General features: G+C 54.5%; 1 protein-coding gene across 1 annotated transcript; it reads left to right on the top strand.

Annotated features, from left to right (window-relative positions):
• On the top strand, positions 1-26550 carry TNK2 (tyrosine kinase non receptor 2). The gene is made up of 15 exons (XM_007949400.2): positions 1-54; positions 6119-6299; positions 7561-7631; positions 9455-9676; positions 10794-10946; positions 11655-11932; positions 14308-14434; positions 14805-14951; positions 15052-15146; positions 20579-20773; positions 23223-23314; positions 23925-23969; positions 24715-26066; positions 26163-26258; positions 26419-26550. Exons 1-15 carry the CDS (start codon positions 1-3, stop codon positions 26548-26550), a joined length of 3240 nt encoding a protein of 1079 aa, XP_007947591.2.

Genomic DNA, 26550 nt, shown 5'->3' with positions numbered 1-26550 from the left:
ATGGGGGAAAGATCTGCTTACCAGCGCCTGGCTGGGAATGAGGAGGGCCAGCAGGTAATGGGGGAAAGCTGGGGGATAACCAGGTGCCCTGGCTCTAGTCCCCATCATCTGCAGGAAGTAGATGGCCAAACCCTGCTCTGCGAAGCCTCTCAGGACTTAGGGGTACCTACACTTCTGTGCCTGGGGACAGATCCTGGGAGCCTGGATAGAGTGGTGTATTTGTGTGTATGTGTGTGTGTATGTGGTGGGGGGCTGATGCCAGTAGTGGTGAGTTGATGCTGACATCCGCCTTGGTGCCCCTGGGCCCCCTGGGCCCCAGATAAGCTGCCTTGTCAGGATTTAGTCTAGAGTCTTTTATGGGCATTGAGTCCCTGTGCCGGAACCCTCCCTCCTACTGGGCTTTCAAATATGCGTATCAAACCAATTGCCCCTGTTTGCTTTGGAAAGTAGGATCACTTCCCCTCCCCTAGGAGATCAAGCACTTTCTCTCTTGGCCAGCAGAGGGCAGTGGCTGACAAGGGAAAGAGAGTTGAAACAGCAAGGTGGGACTGTGCTCTTGAGATGAGAGAAGGGTGGAGGAGCTGAGCCACCTTCTGCCATGTTTTCCTCCTCCCGGTTTCCGATGACTGGACTGTGAGCAGGCAGCTAAGGCTCATTCTTATTGGTCATCTACAGGAAGCATTAGGCATGGGGTTCTGGTGGATTTAGGGCACGTCTTTTATGAGGTGACTAGAGTTTCTATTCTAGCCATTCTGACCTGGCAGCCCCTATGTTGTAGTGGAATAACCTTGCTTAAATTGTCACCTGAGGCCTGGTTCATGGGCTCACCTTCAGGGTAGAACCTTTTTGGGCGTAGGTTGTAGGCCTCTCTGAGCTGTGGTCATGGTCTGGTAAGAGTTTGGGGCAAAGTCGGCTCTAGTGTGACCTCGGCCTGACCTTGGCCTGTCCCTTAGCTCTGACCTCAGCCCCAGGCTGATGATTCACTCACGATGGGAAATGGGGGGGCAGACTGACTGCTGGGGGTGTTATCTCCACCCTAGGGTCAGGTGAGGAAATGGCCATTGTCCCTTTGGTCAGCACCAGGGAGGTCAAGCACTGAGAGAAGCCCTGGAAAGAGAGCCCAGGATGCCGACCCCCCAAACCTCTGTTGCTCCAGCTGCCTACTCTGCCAGCCAGCTGGGGCGTCCTGAGCTGGTAGCCAGCTGGACAGGGACAAGAGAGCAGTGTGCAAGAAACAGGGGCTCCGCAGGCATGATGGGGTGGGGAGCTGGGGGAGCTGGAGAGGACTTCCTGCAGCTGTCAGGTGTGTCTGGGGGGCCATAGCCAGGGGGGTGTAAAAACAGCTGCCCCTTTGAGGAGGGGCAGAGGGATCATTTGTCAGCTCTTGAGAACGTGGGGGGCCCAGAGGGGCTTGATGGAGTGTCTCTAGTCCCCTTAAGCTGGGAGTGTTGACTGTGGGGGTGGGGGTAGTATAAAAGAGACACTCTATAGTCTGGGGTTCTATGGCTCTGGGGTAGAAGTATCGCAGCAGGAGTTTAGGGGCATGTTTTGTTTTTTTTTTGTTTTGAGGGGGTTTGGATTTTGGCCAGCTGGTCTGGGGAGGTGGTATACCCAGTATTGTGGGTAGCAGACAAGGCAACCCCAAGGGAGGGGTGGAGATCCCTCACCCCCACCCCACCCTCCTTCTTGGCTGGACTGCCCCACTCTGGCGGGCTGCCGGCCTCCTATTTCCGTCGGGCACCAGGGTAACAGGGCCACATTAGGGTCTGAGCCAGGAGACGCCCAGCCAAGGCTAGGGCTGGGGTGGGGGAGGGTCTCAGAAGGGTCTGCTTGCAGGGTTTAGGGAATACTCTCTGGGTTCCAGGCCCCTAATTCAGGCTGTGTTCTATCCCCTACAGCTCTAGACAAGCACATGTGGGGTACCGTAGCCCCTCTTTGTACATTGCTGCTTGATTCACATAGCTCCCAGCCCCAAATCCCAGGAGTTGTCTACAACTGTGGGGGCTGGGGTAGAAGCCAGAGACAGGGGGCCTTGTGTATGGGGAAGCAGGGGGGTCAGCGCGGGTGGCTGGGAGGAAGAGTCCCCCCATTCCCGCCACCCTCTTGGCAGTGATTCAGAAAGGTCCTTTTTCAGCCAGTGTCAGAGCTGCTCAGCTGGGGAGGGAGGGAGGGAGGCGGGCGGGCAGGCAGGCGGGCAGGGACAGTCGGGTGGGGGAGCCAAGGAGTAGGGCTGGGGCTGTGACCACTGCACTGGTCACAGAAACAGGACAGAGACGGCTGTGGCGCTGCAGCCTGGAGAAGAGCTAGCTGCTCCCTGCTGGACTAGCCAGCTGTGGAAACCCAGCTGGCTGCCTGCAGAGAAAAGGGGCCTACCCTGCTCTTCTGCCCCGTTTCCCACTCTTGGTGTAGGATTTGGAGGCTCCTGGGTAGATTCCTCTGGGCAAATCCTAAAGCTGAGGCCCCTGTTCTCCTACTTCCTGGGCCCAAGCCTCAGTGACCCACTGGGGCTCCAGCTCCGGGGAGATGCCTGCAGCCCGTCGGTTCCCTGGCCTGGAGCTTTCCTTCCCTCTCCTGGCCAGACTTCGGCGACGCCTTTACACAGTGAGTGAGGGGTTGGGGGCAGAGGTTGGACTGACAGGGGGCCAGGCTAGCTTCTCAGAGCCGGCCAGCGCTTTGCCGAGAGGTAGAGAACAGGGCTGGGGATGGTTGAGTGACACTCCAGTGAAGGCTGATGGGCCTGGGCCCAGAGGCCTCTCCTCTCTAGCTGCCTTATGCTTGTTGGTGAGTGTGATTGAAAAGTGCGTGCAGGGACCAGGTCAAGTGTGTGCCTGTGCATGCCAGCCACAAGAGATACTCATGTCAGACACAGGTGTTCACACCCGGCTCTGTCCTGGGGCTGGACACAGGCAAGGCTGGAGACTGTGACCTGGAGAAGCTGCAGCGATGCTCTCTGCTTCACAAAGAAACTGGGACTGGGGAGGAGGTGAGGGGAGGTGACTTAACAAGGACCACCCTGGGCTTTATGGCAGAGACAAGACTGGGACCCAGGGCCCTGACTCCTTTCTTCTCACTAGGATCCCAGTGTTCTTCCCAGTCTTCCCACACAGCCCCTACCCAGAGCAGCCTTGTGCCTGGGGTGGGGGGTTGGGAGGAGAAGTATCCAGTTGAGCAGAGAAGTTTTATGAGCTGGTGTTTCAGGGGAAGGGATCAAATTGGGCTATGTTTTCTAAGTAGCTTCCGAAGAGGGATCCCTGGGTCTTCCTCAGGTCTGTCGACCCAGGACTTGCTTTGAGCTGGTCTCAGGAATTGCTGCCTTCTCCCCCAGAGAGGGGTATTAATGGTGAGCCTGGCACCCTAGGGTTGGGAGGCAGTGGGGACCCACAGACTGCATGGGAGCTCTGGTAGCATAGTGGCTACGGCACTTGACCGCTAACCAGAAGGCTGGTGGTTCAAATCCACCAGCCACTCCTCGGAAGGAAGATGGGGCAATCTACTTCCGTAGTGATACTGGCTCGGAAACCCAAGGAGGGGTCGCTATGAGTCAGGTCCGACTCGATGGCAAACAACAACAACAACAACACCTATGGTGCTTTCTTTTGGAAAACATTGGTGGCCCAGCCTCTTAAACTCCAAATTCTCTTTTTTTGTGTGACAAATAGTTTTTTGTTGAGGATAAATGAGTTAATTTAGCCAAGTGCTTAGAGCTGTGCCTGGTAGAGCCTCAGTGCAGTCGAGGTGTTAATGTTCCATTTATTGTCACTACTTTTAAATTAATAGAAATACAGCCTATTTACTGTGCGTGTGTACATATAGTCCAAAAGTCTGTATGATACCAGCTGTAATATAGAATGAAGGAAAGGATAACTTTTATGTGTTTTAACATCAGTGCTAGGGCATGACTACAGTAGATGATACAATGAAATGCTCAGATGCTAAGACCTCAGGTGGAACCTCCAGGAAGATGACAGCTTCATATGCTGACTGGAGTGGAGCTTTGAAACAAGAATAGACTGACTTCAAGTGAGATTTTTTCTAATAGTGAATAACTTTCACCAAGTTGCGGGCAAAAGGCAAAGATCAATTTTTTTTTCCTCGGTTTGCCCAGGAGTTCGGTTCCAGGAAAATTCAATGTATACTAAAATTGCAAAAATGCTTTCTTGTTAATAGGTAAAATGGAATTAGGTTCTAGGTGGGATGATTACAGTAAAATCTGTGAAAGCCAGAACCTGGGTAAGGCGGAAACCTGTCAGAGAAAGAAAACTCAAATGTTTTCTAGAAAGGGAGGTGGTAAGACTGTACCCTGTCAAAAGCAGAAAACTTAAAAGACCCAGAAAAACAAGGCAGCCCCAGCAAGTTCTGACTCTCCCTGGTTTCATTGTATAAACTGATTTTTTACCTGAATGAATTAAGTTCTGTAGCCTTAGGGACAGTCTGTGAAACTGCCCTGTGTATTGCAAGATGGCTCATATTTTTGCCCCCCGCCCCCGAATACCACTTGCTATTGGTGGTTTGCTGTTGACTTGATTCTGACTCATTGCAGCCCTATATGTGTCAGTAGAACTGTGCTCTGTAGGGTTTTCAGTGACTGATATTTTAGAAGTAGATCGTCAGGCGAAATCTCCCAAGGTGCCTCTGGGAGGGCTTGAGCCTCCACCCCTTTGGTTAGCAGCCGACCACGTTAACTGTTTGCACAACCCTGGACTCCTGTGCTGGCATCCCTCAGATGTCCCCTAGAGGGTTGTACAGCTCTCATGAGAACCATCTGAGTAAGGGTTTGCAGCTTAAAAGGTTGAAAACCACCCATCTGGTCCAGCCCCCGTGGTGGGCTTGAACCGAGGCTTTTGTCATTCCCATTTGTCATCCCTTGTACTGCCCTGAGCTGCCTGAGAAAGTCTGAACTCCTGGCACTATTGGCAAGACCACTGGGAACTGCAAAGGCAGAAGACTCATGCTGAGTCTGGGCTGTGAGCGCCTGATTCTCTTAGTGCAATGTGTGAGGAAAGTAGGGGATGAGACTATGTTCCTCTGAGATGGGGAGAAAGCAGTCACCTGGCCCCTGGAAGGTAGCTGTCTTTTTCCTCTTGTCTCTTCCTCGGAGTCAGGATTGAACATGGATCAGGGACTGGCCTTGTTAAGCAAGCCTTCAACTCTGAAATGTCTTGGATAGGGATAGATTTGACATCCAGTGGACCAGGCTGCTTAGCTTTGAAGGTGCCGTTGGCCTCTTTCTTTGGGCCAAAGAGAGCACAGGTCACAGGTCACTCACTTGTGGCCCATTGGCTGATTGTGACCTGAAATGTGTTTTGCTTGGCCAGCAGAGTATGTGTGTGTCTTTCAAACTTGAGTGTTAAGTGAATGCAAGGAAAAGAACAGTATGGGTAATGTGTGAATATTTTGGGGGAAAACAAAGTCTGGAAGGATGAGAACATTAATGGCAGCTGGGTTTGGGGTGGGGAACTAGGTGGCTGTGCAGTAGGAAGAAAATGACACTATGGAATCCTGTGTGCCTTTAAAATTTTTTTTACCACGTGCATATATTGCCTTTTTGAAAATATCCTACTGGTAAGATTCCACACTTAAATCCAGATTTTCATTATTTTTAAAAGAACAGGAAGCTTTGACAACACGTGCCACAGTCCTTTAGGACAGCCATCAACACTAGCTGAGATTGCGCCTTTTTTAGAGGCAACTAAAAGCCCACCCCAGTCCACACCACTCCCCCTTGTCTTACACTGGTTGTGGCCTGGTAGACACTTGCGTATAGGGTATTTGCTGATTGGATTCTTGAGAGAGGCTCCAGGAATGTCGGGCATTGGGAGGAACCTAACTTAGACTTCATGTGGTCCCTGGTTCCTGGGGGGCCATCAGGTTTGGGATGGATACTAAGACCCTGACTCCTGACTCCTCGACCACAGCTGTATTCCAACTGCCCTAATTATACCCTTATTGGTCGCAGGATGGGGTTTGCGGGTACAGGCTTTTCTGTACAGCTGTTTTGGGGAGCAGGAAGGTGGTTTGACTCCTTGCAGACAGCAGCATAGTAGGATGTGGGTGAGCCCAGGGCATCCAGGGCAGAGTCCTGTGTTAGCACCCTGAGCCTTTTTTCATCTCCCCACAGAGGCTGGGGAGCAGCAGCATGCAGCCGGAGGAGGGCACAGGCTGGCTGCTGGAGCTGCTGTCTGAGGTGCAGCTACAACAGTACTTCCTGCGGCTCCGTGATGACCTCAATGTTACCCGCCTGTCTCACTTTGAGTATGTCAAGAATGAAGACCTGGAGAAGATTGGCATGGGCCGGCCTGGTAGGTGGGGACATTGGCTTTGCTTGTCCTCTTCCCATTGACCATTTACCTCCTCCACCCTCAGGACTGCTGGTTGCACGGGAGAGCCCTTTCCTCCTTCATTCCATGGGGTGGCACAACTGAGAATTCATGTGACCCTGTCCCTGAAGCCCTGAAGTGGGGTGGGAGGGCATCAGTCATGGTACACATAGTAGATGCACTGAGAACAGTGTGCAGTTGTAAAGGTGAATTGGAGAGATGAGGTCTGACTCACTTAAAGCCCCCTCTTCTGTCAGTTTGTTGTACTGTGGTGACTTGTGTGTTGCTTTGATGCTGGAAGCTAGGCCACCAGTATTTCAAATACCTAAAGGATCATCCATGGTAGACAGGTTTCAGAGGAGCTTCCAGACTAAGACAAACTGGGAAGAGGAAAGGAGCATCCACTTGTCAAAGAATTGGCCAGTGAAACACTGTCTGATACATTACTAGAAAGCTCTGAGTACTCAGGATTAATTGCGAACCACTTTTTATTTGTTCAGACATATATAGGATGTATTGCCTCTCTTTCCCCTCCTTCATAAGCCTGGAATTGAGTTTATTCTGTTCACTGTTCTGAACACAAGGAGTCAATGTCCAAGATGTGTATGGGGAAGGGAAGATTAAGGAACCCACAGTTGCCTTGTTAATTTTCTCATCTCTATCCCTCTGTCCCCTTGTGTCTCTGTCTTTTTGTCTGTCTCAGTCTGTCTCACATGCACAAAGATCTACTTTTGTTAAGTTGAACTCATCACTTATGTTTGTATTTATCCTAAATAGAGTGGTTGCAGCATCTAGAAGTCATGGTGTTCACTGTAGAACATTAGAGACTTATCAGTGCATTCATCTTAAGATAACTAAATAGGTAGTAATGTATTCAGTTAGACAATGACTTGTGCTCCTTTTTGGTCAGGCTAGTTGGTGTCTCCTGCCAACAGCTTAAGAAAATTTTATGGGAGAAAAAAAAAAAATTGAGAAAAGTTTATTCATCACCTTGATTTTCCCCAAGAGTTGAGAGACCACCACTGTTCAGTTTTGGTGGTTGAACCCATCCAGTTTGAGAACTGCAGTGGGAAAGTGGAAGGCAGTGACCTCTCTGCATCATCGAGGCTCCTGGTTGGTTGGAATTGGTGTCATTGTATCGGGCAATACCCAATGGTGGGCCGCCCTCTGCTGGGTGGGCAGCAGCGACTCTGGTGTGGTGGGGGCCTCCCTGACAGCACCAAGTTCCCTTCTCTCCCTGCAGGCCAGCGGCGGCTGTGGGAGGCTGTGAAGAGGAGGAAGGCCATGTGCAAGCGCAAGTCCTGGATGAGCAAGGTGGGTGGATGAAGAGGGGGTGGCAGAGGAGAACGAGGGCCCCCACTCCAGTGGCAGTCCTAGGAAACTCCCCCATCCTGGAGCAGGCCTAATCGCACCGAGTTTCCTGTGCACTTTGTACAGGCCTCCCTCCTCCAGGGTCTTATCGGGCAGGGTACTTGTAGAGCTGCCTAGCTAAGTGTCATCTCCGCCAGAGACAGACATGTGAGCAGCTTGTGTGCAGAGATTTCCTCACATCCCCTCTGGGTGTCTGGGTGCAGGGTGGGAATGGAGCTTGCTGACAAGTGTCTGTAGGTTGGGACTGTTGTGCAGCACAGGGTGGAGGGGACTGCTGGGACCCTCCTCCCCCACCATCTCTAGTGGTCTGTGTTTCTGTGGTTATCTGGCCTCGCTGACAGCTTCTTCCCCCATGGCTTGTCCCCTCCCCCAGCCTCTGTCCTAATTTGGATGTTGGTGTGCTGAATCTCTGGTCTGACTCAGTGGAACTTTGCCCATTGTCTGGAAGACAATGAGAGAGGAAGTGAGCCAGCCAGGGCCTTCCCTCCCCACTTCTGCCTCAAGGCTGGGGAGAGGGGCTGGGGGGGTGGGCAGGATAGAACAGCTGGGCAGGGATTGGGCAACAGAGATTTCCTGGCTGCAGTCCAGGCAAAGAGGCTGTCTCCTGGGAGCCTGTGGCCTCTTCTGGGGACACTGTCCTGGTCTTTTGCCCAGCTTTTAGGGAAGGATGAGTATATTGAGCAGTGATGGCAGGAGAGAGGGGAGCAGTGTGATGTGTAGGTAGTCATGGCGCTTGGTTCTGCTCCTGACTGGTGGTGCTAGGTCTCTGGGCTGTCAGTGAGCCATTCTAGACTTGAGTCATGTCTTAAGTGAAACAGCCATACTCACCCAGCTCTCCTCATAGTCTGGGGGAAGGTCCATGATGATGGCTGTGAAGGCCCTTGTTAGCTGAACATTGCTTGCATATATCAGAGATTCCAGTTATTGAGAGGAAGGACAGGGAGCCAAGGCCAGAAGATGCCTTCAGAGAGGAGAGGCCCCCAGCCTGTGTGGAGAGGGCTCAGCTAACCTTGGGGGATACTTAGAAGGTGAAATGGGCAGAATCTGCAGCTTGAAGTCCAAGCTTTGGATGTCTCAGGGAGATAGCCAAGCCAGACTGAAGGGCCAGTTCTGACTCTTTAGGTCTCTTCCTATCTCTTGACCTTTGCTCCCTCTCTCTCCAGCCTAGGAACTCCTTTCTGCCCCTTTAGCTCTAGGCGCCCCTCCAGAAGCCCAGCTGTCTTCCCAGGCCCTTCCCCAGCAAGGACTAGCTAGCTGCGTGTGTACACACTGTCTAACCTCAGACTAAAATTATCCCTCCCCTGAGCAGGATGAAGCATAGCCGACTCCCCAGGGAGGGTGGAGACAGACAGCACCAAATGGTCAACCCAGAGAAGGGGCCAGGGCTAAAATTGGACAGGGAGGTGTTTGTGGAGGGCCCCTGAGGCTCCTGTCCCATCTACTTGGATTGGGGCTGGAGTCTGTGCTAGGTAGAGGATACAGGGAGGGAGGGGTGGGGCAGAAGGGCTGGAAGGGAGACTCGGACTTTACCACCCTAGGGGCTGGTGGTACTGTGTCAGTTGCTGACCCCAGGGCTGCATGTAAGGCTGTGGGTTCCAGTTTGGGGTGTGGTCTCAAGGGAGCGTGGGCCTCTAGTCTGGCTGCCCCTGGCAGTTGAGCAAAGCCAGGACCCATCTGATGAGCACAGGTGGACCCTGTGGGGCAGGGCGGAGTGACTGGCTCTGGGGCCTCAGGCTCCCATCTGGCCCCGGGCTGCCTTCAAACAGGTGTTCAGTGGAAAGCGGCTGGAGGCTGAGTTCCCTCCTCATCACTCTCAGAGCACCTTCCGAAAGACCTCACCCACCCCGGGGGACTCCGCAGGGGAGGGGGCCCTGCAGAGCCTCACCTGCCTCATCGGGGAGAAAGATCTGCACCTCTTCGAGAAGCTGGGGGATGGCTCCTTTGGCGTGGTGCGCAGGGGCGAGTGGGACGCCCCTTCAGGGAAGACGGTGAGCTGTGGGCCCTGTAAGTCCGAGGGATGGGACTCTCAGTTATCTAGTGCTGCCACAATGGATGGCTATAACAGATGTATTTTCTCACAGCTGAGGAGGCTAGAAGCCCAAACTTAGGGTGGCTTCTCTGGGAGAAGGCTGAGTCTGTCTGTCTGCTCTGGGGGAAGGCCCTCATCCCAGAGCTCTTACCTTTCCTTTTGGCATTATATATTTAAATTTTCCCCTAAGTAGTAATGTAAAATAAAGCATACAGTTTTTAAGAGTACAGCTTAGTGCATCTTTATGAATATATAGACCCACCTAACCTAGGAGCTCTGGGAGCTCTGGTGGCATAGTACCTAAGGCATTTGACTGCTAACCAGAAGGCTGGTGGTTCAAACCCACCAGCCACTCCTCAGAAGGAAGGTTGGTCAATCTACTTCCATAGAGATACTGCCTCAGAAACCCAAGGAGAGGTCGCTATGAGTTGGAATCAAGTCGACAGCTGTGGGTTTGTTTTTCTGGTTTTTTAACTACTCCTGAAGGAGCTCTGGTGACACAGTACCTAAGGCATTTGATTGCTAACCGGAAGGTTGGAGGTTCAAACCAGGAAGACTGGCAGTCTACTTCTGTAAAGGTTTACCACCTTGGAAACCCAATGGGGGTCACTGTGAGTCAGAATCGACTTGATGGCAGTGGGTTTCTTGATTTTTTAACCACTCCCTAGATCAAGATACAGAACATTTCCATTACCCTTCTAGCCAGTATCCCTTTCTTCTAAGGGAAGCTGTTGTTCTGACCTCTGTCACCATTGATTAGTTTTTTGGTATTGTATTTAAAACCTTTTCCTTCTACAACACAAATCTTATTTTAATACTCTGTTTTATTATGATACTTTAACATTCTGTCATCCTGTTGGGCACCTCTTACCTTATGGGTTGATAGTTCACTTGAGAATCCTCCCAGGAAGCAGGGGCACAGCTGATGGTCAGCTCACTGCCCTCCTCCAGCCAGGCCAGAGAATAAGTCCAGGCACTGACTCTCCCAAATGAGCAGGTCTCGGGAGAGGAACAGGTTGGCCTATTGGTGGGAGCTGTGGCATGTCCTCACTCCCTGCTGTCCCCACTCTGGGCAGGTGAGTGTGGCTGTAAAGTGCCTGAAGCCTGATGTGCTGAGCCAGCCAGAGGCCATGGATGACTTCATCCGGGAGGTCAATGCTATGCACTCACTTGACCACCGCAACCTCATTCGCCTCTACGGTGTGGCGCTCACACCCCCTATGAAGATGGTGAGTGCTCCTGGGAGGTGGTAGGGAAGGACTGTGGTTTCTGGGTCTGTGGTCACTCCCTTCATTCTGAGGAAGGTCAGAGGCACCTCTGGACCCTGCTTTGGTTCCCTCCCTATGGAAGCCAGGGGACTCACAGGGTCCAGCCCGGTACTGACATGTTTGCTGGAGCCCATGTCCAGCTCTGGATTTTGCTTGTGCTCATTGACAATGAGTTGCACTCATGGCAAGGCCTGGTCTTAAATTTAGATTTTGGAATTGGTAGCCTGAGCCTTTCTGGACTGCTTCTCTCTGCACAAGGAGCTCTGGTGGTATAGCAGTTAATGCGTTTGGCTGCTAACCTGAAGGTTGGTGGTTCGAGCCCACCAGTGGCTCCACAGGAGAAAGATGAGGCAGTCTACTTCTGTAAAGGTTTATAGCCTTGGAAACCTTAGGGGGTAGTTCTACTCTGTCCCATAGGATTGCTTTGAGTGGGAATCGATTCTATGGCAGCAGGTGGATTCTCTCAGGACCTTGGTTTCCCACTGAGAGGGAGTTTGCCTGGACGAAGAGGTCTGGGAAGCTGTAGAACTCCCAGAGGCCCCAGAGATTAGGCCAGGGAGGGGCATGGAGTATGACTCTGGGACTTGCAGAATGGAGAGGGACCTAGGGTGCTGGGGGTGGGGTGGGGCCAATCCTGGTTTATTTGTCCTGCTTCCTCTGTGGCTTCAGGTGACAGAGCTGGCACCCCTGGGCTCATTGCTGGACCGACTGCGCAAGCACCAGGGCCACTTCCTCCTGGGAACTCTGAGTCGCTATGCCGTGCAGGTGGCTGAGGGTATGGGCTACCTAGAGTCCAAGCGTTTTATTCATCGTGACCTGGCTGCCCGCAATCTGCTGCTGGCCACCCGGGACCTGGTCAAGATCGGGGACTTTGGGCTGATGCGAGCACTACCCCAGAATGATGACCACTACGTCATGCAGGAACATCGCAAGGTGCCCTTTGCCTGGTGAGGGGCAGGTGCTGCCAGCTCATCGGGTGTGGACCCCATCCCTCCACACCTGGTCCCTGCACACTCAGCCTCAGAGCTCTTAGGGCTTCTGTCCTCAGTCCTGCCCTTGCCTGTTCCAGGCCTGAGATGCCCTTCATAAGCACCCTTCTATTCTCCTGTCCACCTGGGAGTTCTTGAGGGCCCTGTGTCAGGGTCTCACAGGGATAAGTGCAGTGAGCACTTGCAAAGGGCTGTGTACTCAGTAGGGTATTAAAAGGTTTCTTGGGGGACTCACCATTTAGAGCCTGGAAGATGAGGGGAAGTTAGCCAGACCAAGACTGGTTGGTAAGCATGTTCCAGGTGGAGCCAGCAGCAGGTGTTACACATGAGCTACGGCAGCAGGCAGGGCCAGACATGCTGGGCCTTGTAGACGGCAGCCAGGGCTGCCCCAACCCGTGTGGGCTTTTCCTATGCAGAGACCATCATGGTCCCCTGGTGTCATAGGCACCCACAGGAGTATGGTCTTTCTGCTTTGGGATGAGAGGAGTTGGTCCAGTTCTTTTTGCCACTTGGATGGTTTTAGAGAGTCCTAATAATCTGTCAGGAGCTCTGGTAACATAGTAACCAGACGGCTGGCAGTTCAAACCCACCAGCCACTTCTCGGAAGGAAGGTTGGGCAATCCTACTTACGTAGTGATACTGCCTCGGAAACCCAAGGAGGGGTCGCTATGAGTCGGGGCCGACTCGATGGCACATAACAACAACAACAACAATAATCTGTCACCCTATTTAATATCTGACTTTATACTGTACATCCTGGATTATGCCTCTTGTCCTGGAGTCATTAATAGCACCACCCCCTTTCACACTCAGCATCCTGGTTTGGATGGTAAACTATAAGGTCACCCTTTTTTTTTTTTTAAATAATTTCTTTTTTGTTGTTGAGAATATATACAGCAAAAATACACAGCAGTTCAAGTTTCTGCATGTACAGTTTGGTGACATTGAATACATTCTTTGAGTTGTGCAACCATTCTTACACACCTTTTCTGAGTTATTCCTCCCCTGTTAACAAACTCATGGCCCACTAAGGTTCCGTGCAATCTTTCTGGTTGCTGTTGTACATTTGATCCCATATAGATAGATCTTAGTAGAGCACAATGCTCAACACAGACTCTTCCCCCCCCACCAAATTTTTGCAGTGTTGCCTCCCCTCCCACTCCTGGTAACCAACAAAGAAAGTTTCCTTCTGTATATAAACCTTCCCTTGACATTTTACAATAATGAACTAATACAATATTTGTCCTTCTGTGATTGACTTATTTCACTCAGCATAATGTCCTCCAAGTTCATTCACGTTATGCAGTGTTTTGCAGATTCTACATTATTCTTTAGTGTTGCATAGTATTCCATCGTCAAGGACAACATTCTTTACTAGTTAAGCTGAACTGTTGTTTGGCCTAAAGAAGATTTCAGGGGGTTATTTTAGCTTAAGGATTAAAGATTATCTCAGAGCAATAGTTTTAGGGGTTCATCCAGCCTCCACGGCTCTAGAAAGTCTGGATTTTATGAGAAATTGAAATTCTGTTTTGTACCCCCCCCACACTTTGATCAGAATTCCCCTATAGAACGTTTGATAGAAAAGTTCTTTTAAACATAGCTCCTCAGTGTGCCCTGTGAAGTAGGCAGGGTATTCCCATTTCACAGGTGAGGATTAGAGATCTAGTGTGACTTTCCCTGGTCCCACCCCCTCTAAGTGGCAGGACCAGCTCAAGTCACAGAGACATCCTTAGGTTCTACACCCAGGGCACCTTCTTCCTCTCCCCACCTCAGCCCAATCTGGAATACCCCTCTTCTAGCTTCACTGCAGTGGCATTTCTCTCTCTCACCCAGGAAGGAGCCCCAGAGGGAGTATGGTGGTGTTCGGGTGAAGCCTGTGTGGCTATTTCCACCCATTTGGTTCTTCCCCAAGACCTATCCAAATTTCCCACCCACGCTTTCCTGTTGAAATGATCCAAGTCCCAGGATCCTGCCTAAAAGCTGGAAACTGTCATCCTCCCACTACCCCTAATTAGGAAACAGCCGTCCCACCCTCACCCTGGAGCCTTCTGACCTTCCTTTCCCTGTTTTACCAAACTCAAGACACTTCATCCTCCTCCTCCCACCCAGGCTGCATTTGAATAAAGAACCTGACTGTAGATGATTTTCTCCAAGTATGTGCACCTGTGTAGTCAAGAAGTCCTGCCCGTGTCCACTGTATACCATTCCCTAGTACGTGCGATTGAGTCTGGCACAGAGTGGGGGCTACAACAACTGCTTGTTGAATGAATGAATGAATTATTGCAGGTGGGGGTGATCTGAGAGGCCTTCTGTTTGACCCCTGTCTCTGCCAGGTGTGCACCTGAGAGCCTGAAGACACGCACCTTCTCCCATGCCAGTGATACTTGGATGTTTGGGGTGACGCTGTGGGAGATGTTCACCTATGGCCAGGAGCCCTGGATTGGCCTGAATGGCAGTCAGGTGAGGGGATTGGGGATGTGCTCCTTGTAGTGTGGGCTTAGGGTTCATGTGATCCCTGGCTCCCAGCCTGGCCTTGTGGGATTGTTGGCTCTTATCTGATGGACACCCCCCACCTCCTGTGTCCCCATGACCTCTGAGGGATAACTAACAAAGAGAAGGAACTGTCACAGCTTGTCAGGGCAGGCACGAGCTGGGCTGGCCATTCCTAGCTCTTGCCACATTCACCTGTCCTGAGGCCCCAGACTCGTCTACTCTAGGTGCAGATCTTTTCTTTGGAGGGCAGCCAGCAGCTCCAGTTGTAAGATAGACAGGAGGGAAGATGGGAAGTGAAGAATGCTCATTCTCAAACTCTGGACTACCCCACCACCAGATCCTGCATAAGATTGACAAGGAGGGGGAGCGCCTTCCGCGGCCCGAGGACTGCCCCCAGGACATCTATAACGTCATGGTTCAGTGCTGGGCTCACAAGCCAGAGGACAGACCCACCTTTGTGGCCTTGCGGGACTTCCTGCTGGAGGTGAGGGCAGGTCTGCCCACAGAAGCTGGGTGTCCAGGGGAGGGGCTGCTGCATCTGTGTGGGCCAGTCCAGGTGGGAAATGACCTGTCTTTGCCCCCAGGCCCAACCCACTGACATGCGGGCTCTTCAGGACTTTGAGGAAGTGGACAAGCTGCACATCCAGGTGAATGACGTCATCACCGTCATCGAGGGAAGGTAGGGAGAGGGGTTGAAGGGCAAGGCTTTGGTTGGGACTGCTTCCTGCAGTGGGAGGGAAGGGCAGGCTTGGGTCAGGCTCCTGAGCCTTAGGGTTAATTACCTAGACTCTTTGGCTCACAGAGTTTTCCCTGCCTAGCCCCACCTCTGTTGCCCTTTTCCCGCTGGGCTCCAGCCCTGGCTGTGTGGTTCGGGGCCAAAGTACCTTTATGGTGCCCAGTCAGAAGTGGTCCAGCCTGGCCTCAGGACCACAACTAGGGACTCTGGAACTCCTGAACATTCCTTCTCTAATCCTTTCCCTCCCCTTTCCACCCGCCTCCAGCCTCCACCCAGCAAAAGGGACTCTTGACTATTGACTCTGGTTGCCTTTGAATGCCCAAAGCAAGCCCCACCCCTGCCAGGCCCCACCCTCTTCCTGTGGCCCAGCCATTCTTCCCCTTCTGTGAGCCCTCTGCTACTGCAGCCCCTCTGCTCTCTCCCCAGGAGTCTCTCCATCCCCTGCCTCTCTCTTCCCAGCCTTCCCTGGCAGGCTTTCTCTGTTCCTGACCCCATGGTTGTGTGTGCCTCCTTGCTGTCTTCCTCCCCCACACATGAGCACACACGTGTCTTTGCCTGTGGGCAGCATCTCCTGAGTCACCGCTCCTACCTGCAGCCCCCACAGCTCAGCTCCCGCCCATATCCCGGTCCTGCCCCTGTTATCTGATCCCTGGATGTCTGAGGAACTGGTCGGGACTGGGGCAAGGTTGAGGTGTCTTTAGGGCAGGGGCCGAGTATTGAGGAGCAGGAAGAAGAGCAGCAAGGCAGAAGAAATTCTCTGTGCTTCCCAGCTCCTCTGACTTGGACCAGGCAAGAATTGGGGGTAGGGGGGATGCTTCCCTTAGCCTTTTCTACCTGGACTTCCATGTTTGGGGTCTGGGGCCTAAGGTTTAAACCTTCTGCCTTATGGGAGGGTTGACAAGAGAGGGGAGACCTGTAGGTCTGAGACAGGGTGATAGAGTAGCCTGTGGGAGAGGAGCACCACCTGTAGCCACTGTGGCCCCAACACCTCTTCCTGAAGCCAAGGGCCCTCTCCCCTTTCTGTCCAGTGTCTGGGAACAAGAATGGTGGGCCATGCCAACAGATTACAGGGGCTTGTGGTTAGGGGGCTAGTGGTGGTGGAAGAAAGCAAAAAGCTTCTAAAAGGGGGCAACCTAGGGGACAGGAAGGAATCTGCTCTGTGGGTTTGGAGCTGAGGGTGTCAGGGAAGGATCTGTAGGCATGGTACTCTGGGGAGCAGTCCGGAAATAGAAAGACTAGGGATGAGGGTCCTCGGGGAGGTATGTGGCAGGGCCTGAAGCCAGCCTGTGCCTCCCACCACAGTTGCTCTTTCCTCGCTAGAGAGCCTTCTTCTCAGCCCCTCTTCTGCTCCCAGCCCCAAACATCATCTCCCCCAGACCTTTACCACCCCATCTCTTGCTCTCCGTGGGAGCCTGTGTGTCAAGGTGCAGCATTCCCGAGGGGCTGACTCAGGCACTTCATGTGTTTTTGGGGTGTGTGTCTTGAACTGGCACCCTGGGTCACAGCTGGAGTGAGGCGGGCAATGGTGGGGGGGGCAGGGGAGTGGCTTCTCCTGGGAGGCCACTGTGGTCATGGGTGCGTCTGGCCCCGCCCTTCCGTCACAGGCTCCGGTTGGCCCAAGCTTCTGCCTCCGCTGTCTGCCGGCAGTGTGGGCTCACTGGGTCACCAGCCCCAACTTGGACCACAGTGACTGTCCTTGGTCCCTGGAGCAACTCAGGAGGTGGGAGTGAGGGCAGGAGGTATGACAGCCGGTGAGGCTTTGCCTGTGTGTCGGTGGTACCAGAGCTTTAGCTCTGCCCCCTTCTTCCCGAAGATCTCTTGTTTGTTTTGCTGACTCAGTCTCCATGTCTCCGGGTGACTGGGCTCTCTGCTCCTGTGTTTCTTTTGGGTCTGGGCTTGTATGTGTGGGTCTCTGCCTGGTTCTCTGTCTCCCTCTTAGACTGCTCTCTGTACTCATACCTGTGTTCTTCTGTTCAGCCTGGGATTCCTTCTACCTGAATCCCTAGGGGCTGACTCAGGCATTTCATGTGTTTCTGGGGTATGGGATTCTAGGAGACTCCTTATCCCAGCTCTGACTGATTCCATAGGCACAGTGCTTCTCAGGGTACCAGCCATGGGTTGAGAGAAGACATCTAGATTTAATGTTTATGTGAGCTGAGCTTGTGGGGCTGGGCTCTGAGGGGCAACTGGATGACTGCTCTTTCCCAGGGGTCTTGCGTGGATGTTGCACAAAAACAGAACTGACAAAGGGGTACAGGGTTTTAAAATTCATCTGGGGGCTGTTGGCTTGGCCTGGTCCTGGTAGCCTCTTGCTTCCTCGTGTGTGTGTGTGTGTGTGTGTGTGTGTGTCGGGTACAGGAAAATCAGGGTTATCCCTTGAGGTTAGGGGCTGCCTGGGAACCAAGAGAGAGAGGTGGGTAGGGGTGGTATTTTGAATAGAATTTTTAGGCAACAGTTGTGCAACTGTCCCTGGTCTGCCTTAGGCCAGGACTGGGACAAGTGCTGAGGTTTCCAGAGACTGGTCCCCAACAGAACTGGGGTGGCTTTAGACAGTTGTTAGCCCAGACCTCAGTTTCCCATTTTGCAGATGCTTCTTCACACCTGCCCCAGGACACTGTTGTGGGGGACCAATGTCAGCAGGAAGTAGAAGTTTCAGGCTGGAGGTGCTGAGCCTTTTTTTTTTACTTCCCCAGGGATTTCCAATCTGTCTTTTGCTTCCATGACTGCCGGATAGTGGGCCTGATGGTACCATGGAGACCTGGGCCTGTTCATGAAGGGGGAGGAGAGGGTATGGTCAGAGCAGGCAGGTGGGAAGGTCTGGCCTCAGTCCTCTGGGCTGCTGGGACCTCAGCCCCACAGGCAACACGTGGGCAGTGAGATGTAGTGCTGGCCATCTTGGAAGTAAGGTTTGAGCCTTGTCAGGGGAGAATTTTGTTGTTGTTGTTATGTGCCGTCCAGTTGGACCCGACTCATAGCGACCCCTTCTTGGGTTTCCGAGGCAGTATCACTACGGAACTACTTCTGAATGTGTTTGGGATGCAATTCCCAGGGGGTCTGTCTCTGCATTCTGACACCCCTCCCCCAGGAGCAAGCACATTCTTGGAAAGTAGTGTCAAGATGCCCACCAATCTTGGGGACTTGTGCCACTGCCAAACCTATAATATAGGAGGCTGGGCGTGCTACTCCTTTCATCACAGAGATGGGTCCAGAGGAGGCCTCTGTGTCAGGAGTTGGCTTCATCAGCAGAAGGAAAGGGTGGAGAGAGTGACCTCTGCCAGACCTGGCCTCGCCCAGGGTCCCTGTAAGCAGGAGACTATGAGGAGCCATGGCCGCAGGGTAGACCTGACTCAAGACACAAGTCCTTTCCACTCTGTACAGCATCTCCACCTCAGCCATGTTTCCCACCTAAGTTAATAAGCACCTCTGAAGGGGTGTGGAGAGCAGGGTCCAAGGTCTGGGCCCTGGGGTAGGTGTCTGGGTGGGAGAAGAAGGTCTTGTTTCGTGGATCCTGTGGGGGTGAGGGATAATGTCCTGGCTGGTGCATCCTCCCCTCACTCCCCTGGCTTTCATGGGGGTCCTTGACCTCTGCAGGCCCTGAATAGGCAGTAGAGAGTCCTTTCTCTCCTTGAAATGGCCCTGCTATTTTCAGATGGGCTTTGTCCTTCCAGGGGTGTTGTCCTCTCTTCTTCCTTCCTTTCCTGCCCTTCCCACTCTGGGGCCAGGGTGGTAATCACAGGGTTTCTGTGTCTGGTGGTGGGCCATGTCAGGCAGCCTTGTTTACAAGGAGCTGGCCTCCTAGTCCTTCCCCAGCCCACCTCTTGGTTCCCTGAGGAGGGAACAGTGTCATAGCGTGCCATGCCCCCTCACCAAGTGCTGGTGCAGGTAGCCTGCATCGCCTCCTTCCCTCGGTCCTTGGCCCGACTGGCTGCACTTCACAGGAGGTCTTTCTTTATGCTCCTTGTTCTGGAACCAGTGAAGTGGGGGTGGAGCTGACTGAGGGTGTGGAGATTGGTGCCCCATGTGTCCACCACAGCAACACATGGCTGTTGCCATCTCTGTCTATGTCATCAGAGACACAGGTGCCTCACAGCCCCTCAGTGTCCGCAGGGTGGGGAATGAGCTCTGTTCATTCTCACCGCCTTCCCCCTTCACCACCACCACCTCAGGGATCTGGCTTACGTGACACCAGCAGAGCTTTTATGTTTGAGGCCAGAAGGACTTAGGTCGCACAGTCTAGCCACCCTGGGAGGACTGGCTCTCTCTGGGCCTCTATTTGAAGACAGAGTAGAGCTCCTCTGGAGTGTCTGGGTGGTGCAGAAATTAATGCACTTGGTGGCTAGCCGAGAGGTCGGAGTGGAGGGTTAAGTCCACCCAGAGGCACTGCAGAAGAAAGGCCTGGTCATTTATTTCCAAAAAACCAGCCACTGAAAACCCTGTGGAGCACAGTTCTGCTCTGACACACATGGGGTCACCTAAGTAAGAGTTGACTTGACAGCCAAAAAACGGGTTTTTTTGGAGCTTGCCCTCAGTAGGAAGGTGATGGTAAGGGTCCTAAAGCCCTGCCAGGAGGTATGAAGGAAAGCCCCGAGATCTCTGAGCTGGTGAAGGGAAGGCTGGGTTGCCCAGGGTGTTGCCAGACATTTAAAGGTCTGCTGCCGTCAAGTTGGACCCAACTCATAGCGACCCTCCTTGGGTTACTGAGGTGATACCACTACGGAAGTAGATTGCCCAACCTTCCTTCCGAGGAGTGGCTGTTGGGTTTGAACAGCCAGCCTTCTGGTTAGCAGTCAAGTGCCTTAGGCCCTATGCTACCAGAAGTCCCTATGCAGGAGACAGACTGTAGCTGGATTGCTGGGTCCCAAAGCTCAGGGCTGAGGCCCATCGTGCTTCCTTGGGCTCCTGCATGTCTTAAAACCCCATGGAACTGGGCTGGAGCATGGAACTGGAGTGTGTATGTGTGTGTGTGTGTGTGTGTGTAGGGTGATGGGGAGGGAGGCAAGGTGGTACTGTGAGAAGGGTGCTGGCTTTGACTTTGGGTTTGAATCCTGGGTCTGCTGTGATCTTTCTGGTAAATGTAGGCACGTCCTGTCACTTGTTTGAACCTGTTTCCTTATTTGTGAACTGTAGGAATAACTGTCTGACCCACTTAGCTACTGTAGGTTTTATGCACACAGCCTGGACACTCTTAAGGGAGAGTGGCAGGTCATGGATCCCCTTTCAGGTTAGTGACTGCTGGAAGAAGGCAGGCTGACAGCTCTGGTCCTGTACCCTTAGCCATTGTACTTCTCTTCTGCTGAGGTGGTCAGATACTTGGTGTGGGAAGGAAAGCTCCTTGGAGTTGTTCCTTTGTGGTTACTGTTGTCTCTGTTGGGCAGGGCCGAGAATTACTGGTGGCGTGGGCAGAACACGCGGACGCTGTGTGTGGGGCCCTTCCCTCGCAACGTGGTGACCTCTGTGGCAGGCCTCTCAGCCCAGGACATCAGCCAACCCCTGCAGAATAGTTTCATCCACACGGGGCATGGCGACAGCGACCCTCGCCACTGCTGGGGCTTCCCGGACAAGATCGATGAGTGAGTATGAATACCTACCGGGGCGTGTCTCCACCTGACTTCACTGCCTGGTGCTCCCGGGCTCAGTACCCTGCACACAGGCGTTCTCTGTATGTCTTTACCCCTCCTCTTCCTCACTGGCCCCCCACCCTGGCCGGTCTCCGTCCTGATTCCCTGCCTAATTCTTGGGAAGCTGTGGAATCAGAGAAGGCTCAGGTGGAGGAAGTTTTGGTCTGAATCCTTCCTCTTTTACTCGAAGTTTGTGGGCAGGTCTCAACTCCCGAGGCTTAGTTTCTTCACCTGTAAAATGGGTTTGAGGATCCAATGACAGAAGGGCTGTGCATGTACTCAGCAAATTAGGAAGTGCTGCACAAATGCTGGGGCTCATTAGAGAAACTTTCCTACCGAACTGGTTCCAAAAGGGTGTTTCCCAAGTCTATGTTCCTAAGGCCAGTGTGCCAGCAGGGCTTTAAGTCTATAGCCCGTGGTAGCCTTTCTATAAATGGGGGTACGAGTCCATCCTTTGAAGCTCCTAGCCCCAGTTGTGCCTACATTGCAAGGTGTTGGGCAATGAGAAGCCCTTTGCCCCATGATTGTGGCAGGGACATTAGAAGCTGTGGCTGTCACAGTCATGTGTGGAAAATACACTGTATTGACCTGGAAGCAATTGGATAGCTCATGTCCCTCTTCCTGTGGGGTTCCGGTTCTGCCCTGGGGAGCCTTCCTCTTGAACAGCAGTTTACCCACAAATGGAGGCAACTTCATTTGTTTTCTCCCCTCTCCCTCTCTGCCTTTGCATTTTTCTGCTGTGTTCACTGTAATCGTGTGCCTTGTTCAGCACCCTCCCTGCTTCGCCGTTGGATGGGGTGAGTTCATATGCTTGTGATAAGGCACAGCCCAGCACCGCACAGGGGCTGTGAGCAGGAGGCGTCCCTGGCAGGCTAGAGTGACGTAACAGGCAGAATTGATGCTTTTGCTTTTGACCAGAGCTCTGTAGGTAGCTATGACAAGGGACTCAGCAGAGCACTTCTGTGTGCTCTCCCTCACCGTCCTTACCTCCTTGCAGGGAAGCCAAGCCATGGTCCTCCATCCCCACACTCACTTCTTGTGTCTTCCCTCTTCTCTAAGCCTCCTTCTGTTCCTGAGGCCCACATTCCAGAACTGAGCATGGAGGTGGAATGGGGTGTGTGTGTGTGGGGGGGGGGGATAGGTGTTAAGTTGGGTGCTGGTTATCAGAGTTGGGGGCAGGGGGTGGAAGTGGCAGGTCTTTCCTTGCTGGGCCAGCAGTGTCCTTTCTCTTGCATGTCCTTTCTTGTAGCACCAGAATTTAGAGAGCTAAGCCTCTGGTTAGGCTAAGATGAGAGGGAGCTCTGTTCCCAGAGCCAGGGGCTCCTGTAAGCAAGGAGGTGCCATCATGGTCACCCCACCTGGCTTTGTACCTGGGAGGGGGCTGCAGTCTTATTTAAAGGAAAGGCTGGGATCCTCAGAGGCATCTGTCCTTGGAGGACACAGAGGAGAGGAATTAGTCACTTCCTGCGTGCCCCGCCCCAGGGAGCCACCTTGCAGCTCTGTAGGCCAGGCCTCTAGGTCTTTCTGCTGGCCCCAGGGAAGTCCAGGCCCCTGACCTCTGCACTGATTTCTCCTGCTGGCCTCTCCAGACTCCCGATTCTGCCCCAAAAGGCCTGGTAGAGTGGAACCTTCGTCCTCTGTGCCCCTGCCCACCAGGATGCTAAGCTTGGGGGAGGGGAGGCACATATCTTGAGTCTCAAAAGAACTAGGTGAGGGCCTTCAAGAGTTGGGACAAGAGTTGCAGACACCCTTCAGAAGGACGCCCCAGTGCCCTCTGCCCCACTCCTGGTGTGCCGGGGCCAGCCCATCCCCATTCCTCCAGGCTTTAATCAGCCCCAGTGACTAAGTCCCAGATACTGACAGCTGGGCAGGGGTTGAGGATGAATCGGGAGCAGGGCGGGAGGAGAGGAAGCTGCCGCTGCCCCCAGTCCAGCCCCTAACCCTCCTCCGGGCTATGGGGGAAAAGGTAGCCTGTTGCCTCAGCGTCCAGGCCCTCCCAGCACCTCCCAGCAGGGAGAGTGCCAGCAGGTGGCTGCCTGGAGTATACAGTCTCCCTCTGGTAGGTGCCACAGGGGTGTGGAAGTCCCTTTCTGCCCTGTGCAATGAGCCCTGCAGTCCTAGCTTTGTGGCCTGGGGCCGAGTGTTCTTTCCACTTCTCTCCATAACATCCTCCCCTGGCTATACTCTGGGTAAGTAGAAGGGATGCAGGTTGAGGGTCAGAAGGCTGTGTTCAGACCCAAGTCTGCCTTTCGATTTCCTGAGGAGCTTTGGTGGGATGATCCCTGGACAGATTGGGGTTCTGTTTACTGTTAGACCTAGGACAGGTCTAGCGTCTCTGCCAGAGGCTTCCCACTGCCATTCCTACCCCTTCCCTGCCCTCTGACCTGGTCTCTCCCCACAGGCTGTATCTGGGAAATCCCATGGACCCTCCTGACTTGCTAAGTGTGGAACTGAGCACCTCCCGACCCACCCAGCACCTCGGAAGGGTGAAAAGTAAGAGCCTTCCCCGCTCCTTGGGGTCCCCAAGTTCATCAGCTGCCCAGGAAGGGGCACTCTCTTCTTAGTCCACCCTGAGCCAGTTGGCTCTGGGACAGTGGGTCTAGGCAGCAGGGGGACAGCTGTGTGCCTGGCTCCCGCTCGGCGTGGGGTGGAAGACGAGCAGCAGCTGTATCCGCCGAGGTGGGCATCCTCGGCTGGTCTTGTGTCAGCCCTGCTGCCTCAGCTCCCCCCCTCCCTCCTCCTCGTCCACACTGGCCGTGCTCAGTTCCTGGCTTTCTTCACTTCCCCCTAATCCTGCTTTCCTCTTTGGAGCCAAAACTACCCTGTGGGCTTCATTCGGCCAGGAGCCTCCTGCCATCTCCCGGATCCTGCGCCTGCCATTCCGGAACACAGTTTTTCCCATCCTGCTCGCCCCATTGCTTCCCATTTGCTGTTGGGTTTGTACATTCACTTGCTATTCACTGCTCTCTCTCCCCCCCACCGCCCCACCCCACCTTCCTCCCTCCCTCCAAACTCTGCCCTCACCTCTTGTCTGGCTTTGTCTTCCCAACCCTGTCCTCTGTCACTCTCCTCTCCTCTCCTCTCTGCATGGCCTTTCTTGCAGGGGAGCCTCCACCTCGCCCACCTCAGCCTGCCATCTTCACTCAGAGTAAGTGGGGCTGCACTGGATGCCTTGGCCCCTGCCCCCGCCCCCTCTCTCCTCTCATCCCTCCTCTCCTCCTGGAAGGTACAGAGCCCTGGCGGCTGGGCGGGAGGGGAAGCGGGTGTGTGCTGTGAGCTTTTGCTGCTGACCTGCCCCAGCAGGCTTCCTCCCCATGACCCCTGCCCTCCCACACCATAGCCTGGGCTTCTGGAGCAAATCCCGGTGCCTACTTCTCCTGCCTCTGGCAGTGCCTGGCCCCCTACCTCACTGCCTTTGGGGCCTGCAGAGGCTTCCATGGTGGCTGATCAAGAGTACTGTCTTCTCTAAGGATGCTCCTGTTTCTCTGTGTGGGGGGTGTTGCCTGCAGCCCCGTGCCAGCACTAATAGTGTGCACAGTGGGGGAGGGACAGGGGTCACTAACCAGGGCCCAGGGAGGGGCACTTGGAGTTTTGTGTTGATGGAAGGAGCTGCAGAGACAGGTGAGGGTGTGGTGGTTCCTGCTGCAGCTGAGGTGGAGGCAGGGGCTCACCACCAGGTCAGTGCCGACAGCATCCAGAGCAGGTTCTGGCTCCTTTGTGAATGGAGTTGGTACGCATTGGGAATCTTGGCTGCTGAAAGCTGACCTCTGGAGTAATTGGGATGGGGAGTTGGAGGGAGATACTTGACTTCCTTCTCCACTCTTGCCCTTCCCCATCCCCTTGCCCCACTGTCTGACATGACCTCCCTGTTGGGGTCTCCCCTTCCATCACAGAACCAACCTACGACCCTGTGAGTGAGGACCAAGACCCCCTGTCCAGCGACTTCAAGAGGCTGGGCCTGCGGAAGCCAGCCCTGCCCCGAGGGCTGTGGCTAACGAAGCCCTCAGCTCGGGTGCCGGGCACCAAGGCGGGCCCAGGCGCCAGCGGGGGTGAGGTCACGCTCATCGATTTTGGCGAGGAGCCCGTGGCCCCAGCCCCACAGCCCTGTGCGCCCTCCCTGGCACAGCTGGCCATGGATGCCTGTTCCTTGCTGGACAAGACCCCACCCCAGAGCCCCACACGAGCACTGCCCCGGCCCCTGCACCCCACACCTGTGGTGGATTGGGACGCGCGCCCACTGCCCCCGCCGCCCGCCTATGATGATGTAGCCCAAGACGAGGATGACTTTGAGGTCTGCTCTATCAACAGCACTCTGGTGGGCTCTGGGGGCTCTGAGGGGTCCAGCCAAGGCAAGACCAATTACGCCTTTGTGCCTGAGCAGGCACAGCTGCCCCTGCCCCTGGAGGACAACCTGTTCCTCCCACCCCAGGGTGGGAGCAAGCCGCCCAGCTCAGCCCAGACCGCAGAGATCTTCCAGGCGCTGCAACGGGAGTGCATGCGGCAGCTGCAGGTCCCGGCTGGCTCACTGGCCTCTTCACCCAGCCCAGTGGGCGATGACAAGCCTCAGGTGCCCCCCCGGGTGCCCATTCCCCCACGGCCCACCCGTCCACGTGGGGAGCTATCTCCAGCCCCTTCAGTTGAGGAGGAGATGGGGCGGTGGCCTGAACCTGCCTCTCCTCCCCGCGTTCCCCCTCGGGAGCCCCTGTCACCACAAGGCTCACGGACCCCAAGTCCCCTGGTGCCACCTGGCAGCTCCCCGCTGCCACTCCGGCTCTCAAGCTCACCTGGGAAGGCCATGCCCACCACCCAAAGCTTCGCCTCCGACCCCAAGTATGCCACACCCCAGGTGATACAGGCACCTGGCCCTCGGGCTGGTCCCTGCATCCTGCCCATCGTCCGTGATGGCAAGAAGATCAGCAACACCCACTACTACCTGCTGCCTGAGCGCCCACCCTACCTGGAGCGCTACCAGCGCTTCCTACGTGAGGCCCAGAGCCCTGAAGAGCCGGCCCCCTTGCCTGTGCCCCTCCTGCTGCCCCCACCCAGCACCCCAGCCCCTGCTGCCCCCACTGCCACTGTTCGACCGATGCCCCAGGCCGCCCCAGACCCCAAGGCCAACTTCTCCACCAACAACAGCAACCTAGGGGCTCGGCCACCATCCCTGAGGGCTGCTGCTCGGCTGCCACAGAGGGCCTGTGCTGGGGATGGGCCAGAGGCCGGACGTCCTGCAGACAAGATCCAGATGGTGAGTACAGGGCCTGGCTGTGGACGAGCACGGGCAGGGCTGGAGGGACCCAGAGGAATGGGCCCACGTGGCGCTGATGGGGGTGGGTGTGCCCAGCTGCAGGCCACGGTGCATGGGGTGACCACAGAGGAGTGCCAGGCTGCCCTGCAGAGCCACGGCTGGAGTGTGCAGAGGGCTGCCCAGTATCTGAAGGTACTACCACCACCACCTGCCCGCTCTGGCTTTCAGGGACCATGAAGGCTGGCTCTGCTGCACCCGTATCCCTCATCCTTTGGCTCTGGCTCTCTGCCCCTACTCTAGTCCGGTGCCCCTGGGCCCAGTGTGTCCCATGGCACCAATCTCTGCCCCTCAGGTGGAGCAGCTCTTTGGGCTGGGTCTGCGTCCACGGGGCGAGTGCCACAAAGTGCTGGAGATGTTCGACTGGAACCTGGAACAAGCCGGCTGCCACCTCCTGGGCACCTGTGGCCCTGCCCACCACAAGTGA

Source organism: Orycteropus afer, unplaced genomic scaffold (genome assembly GCF_000298275.1).
Source record: "Orycteropus afer afer isolate SDZICR_OR568_19922 unplaced genomic scaffold, OryAfe1.0 scaffold00245, whole genome shotgun sequence".
NCBI lineage: Eukaryota > Metazoa > Chordata > Mammalia > Tubulidentata > Orycteropodidae > Orycteropus > Orycteropus afer.
This window is presented reverse-complemented; position numbering and strand designations above follow the sequence as displayed.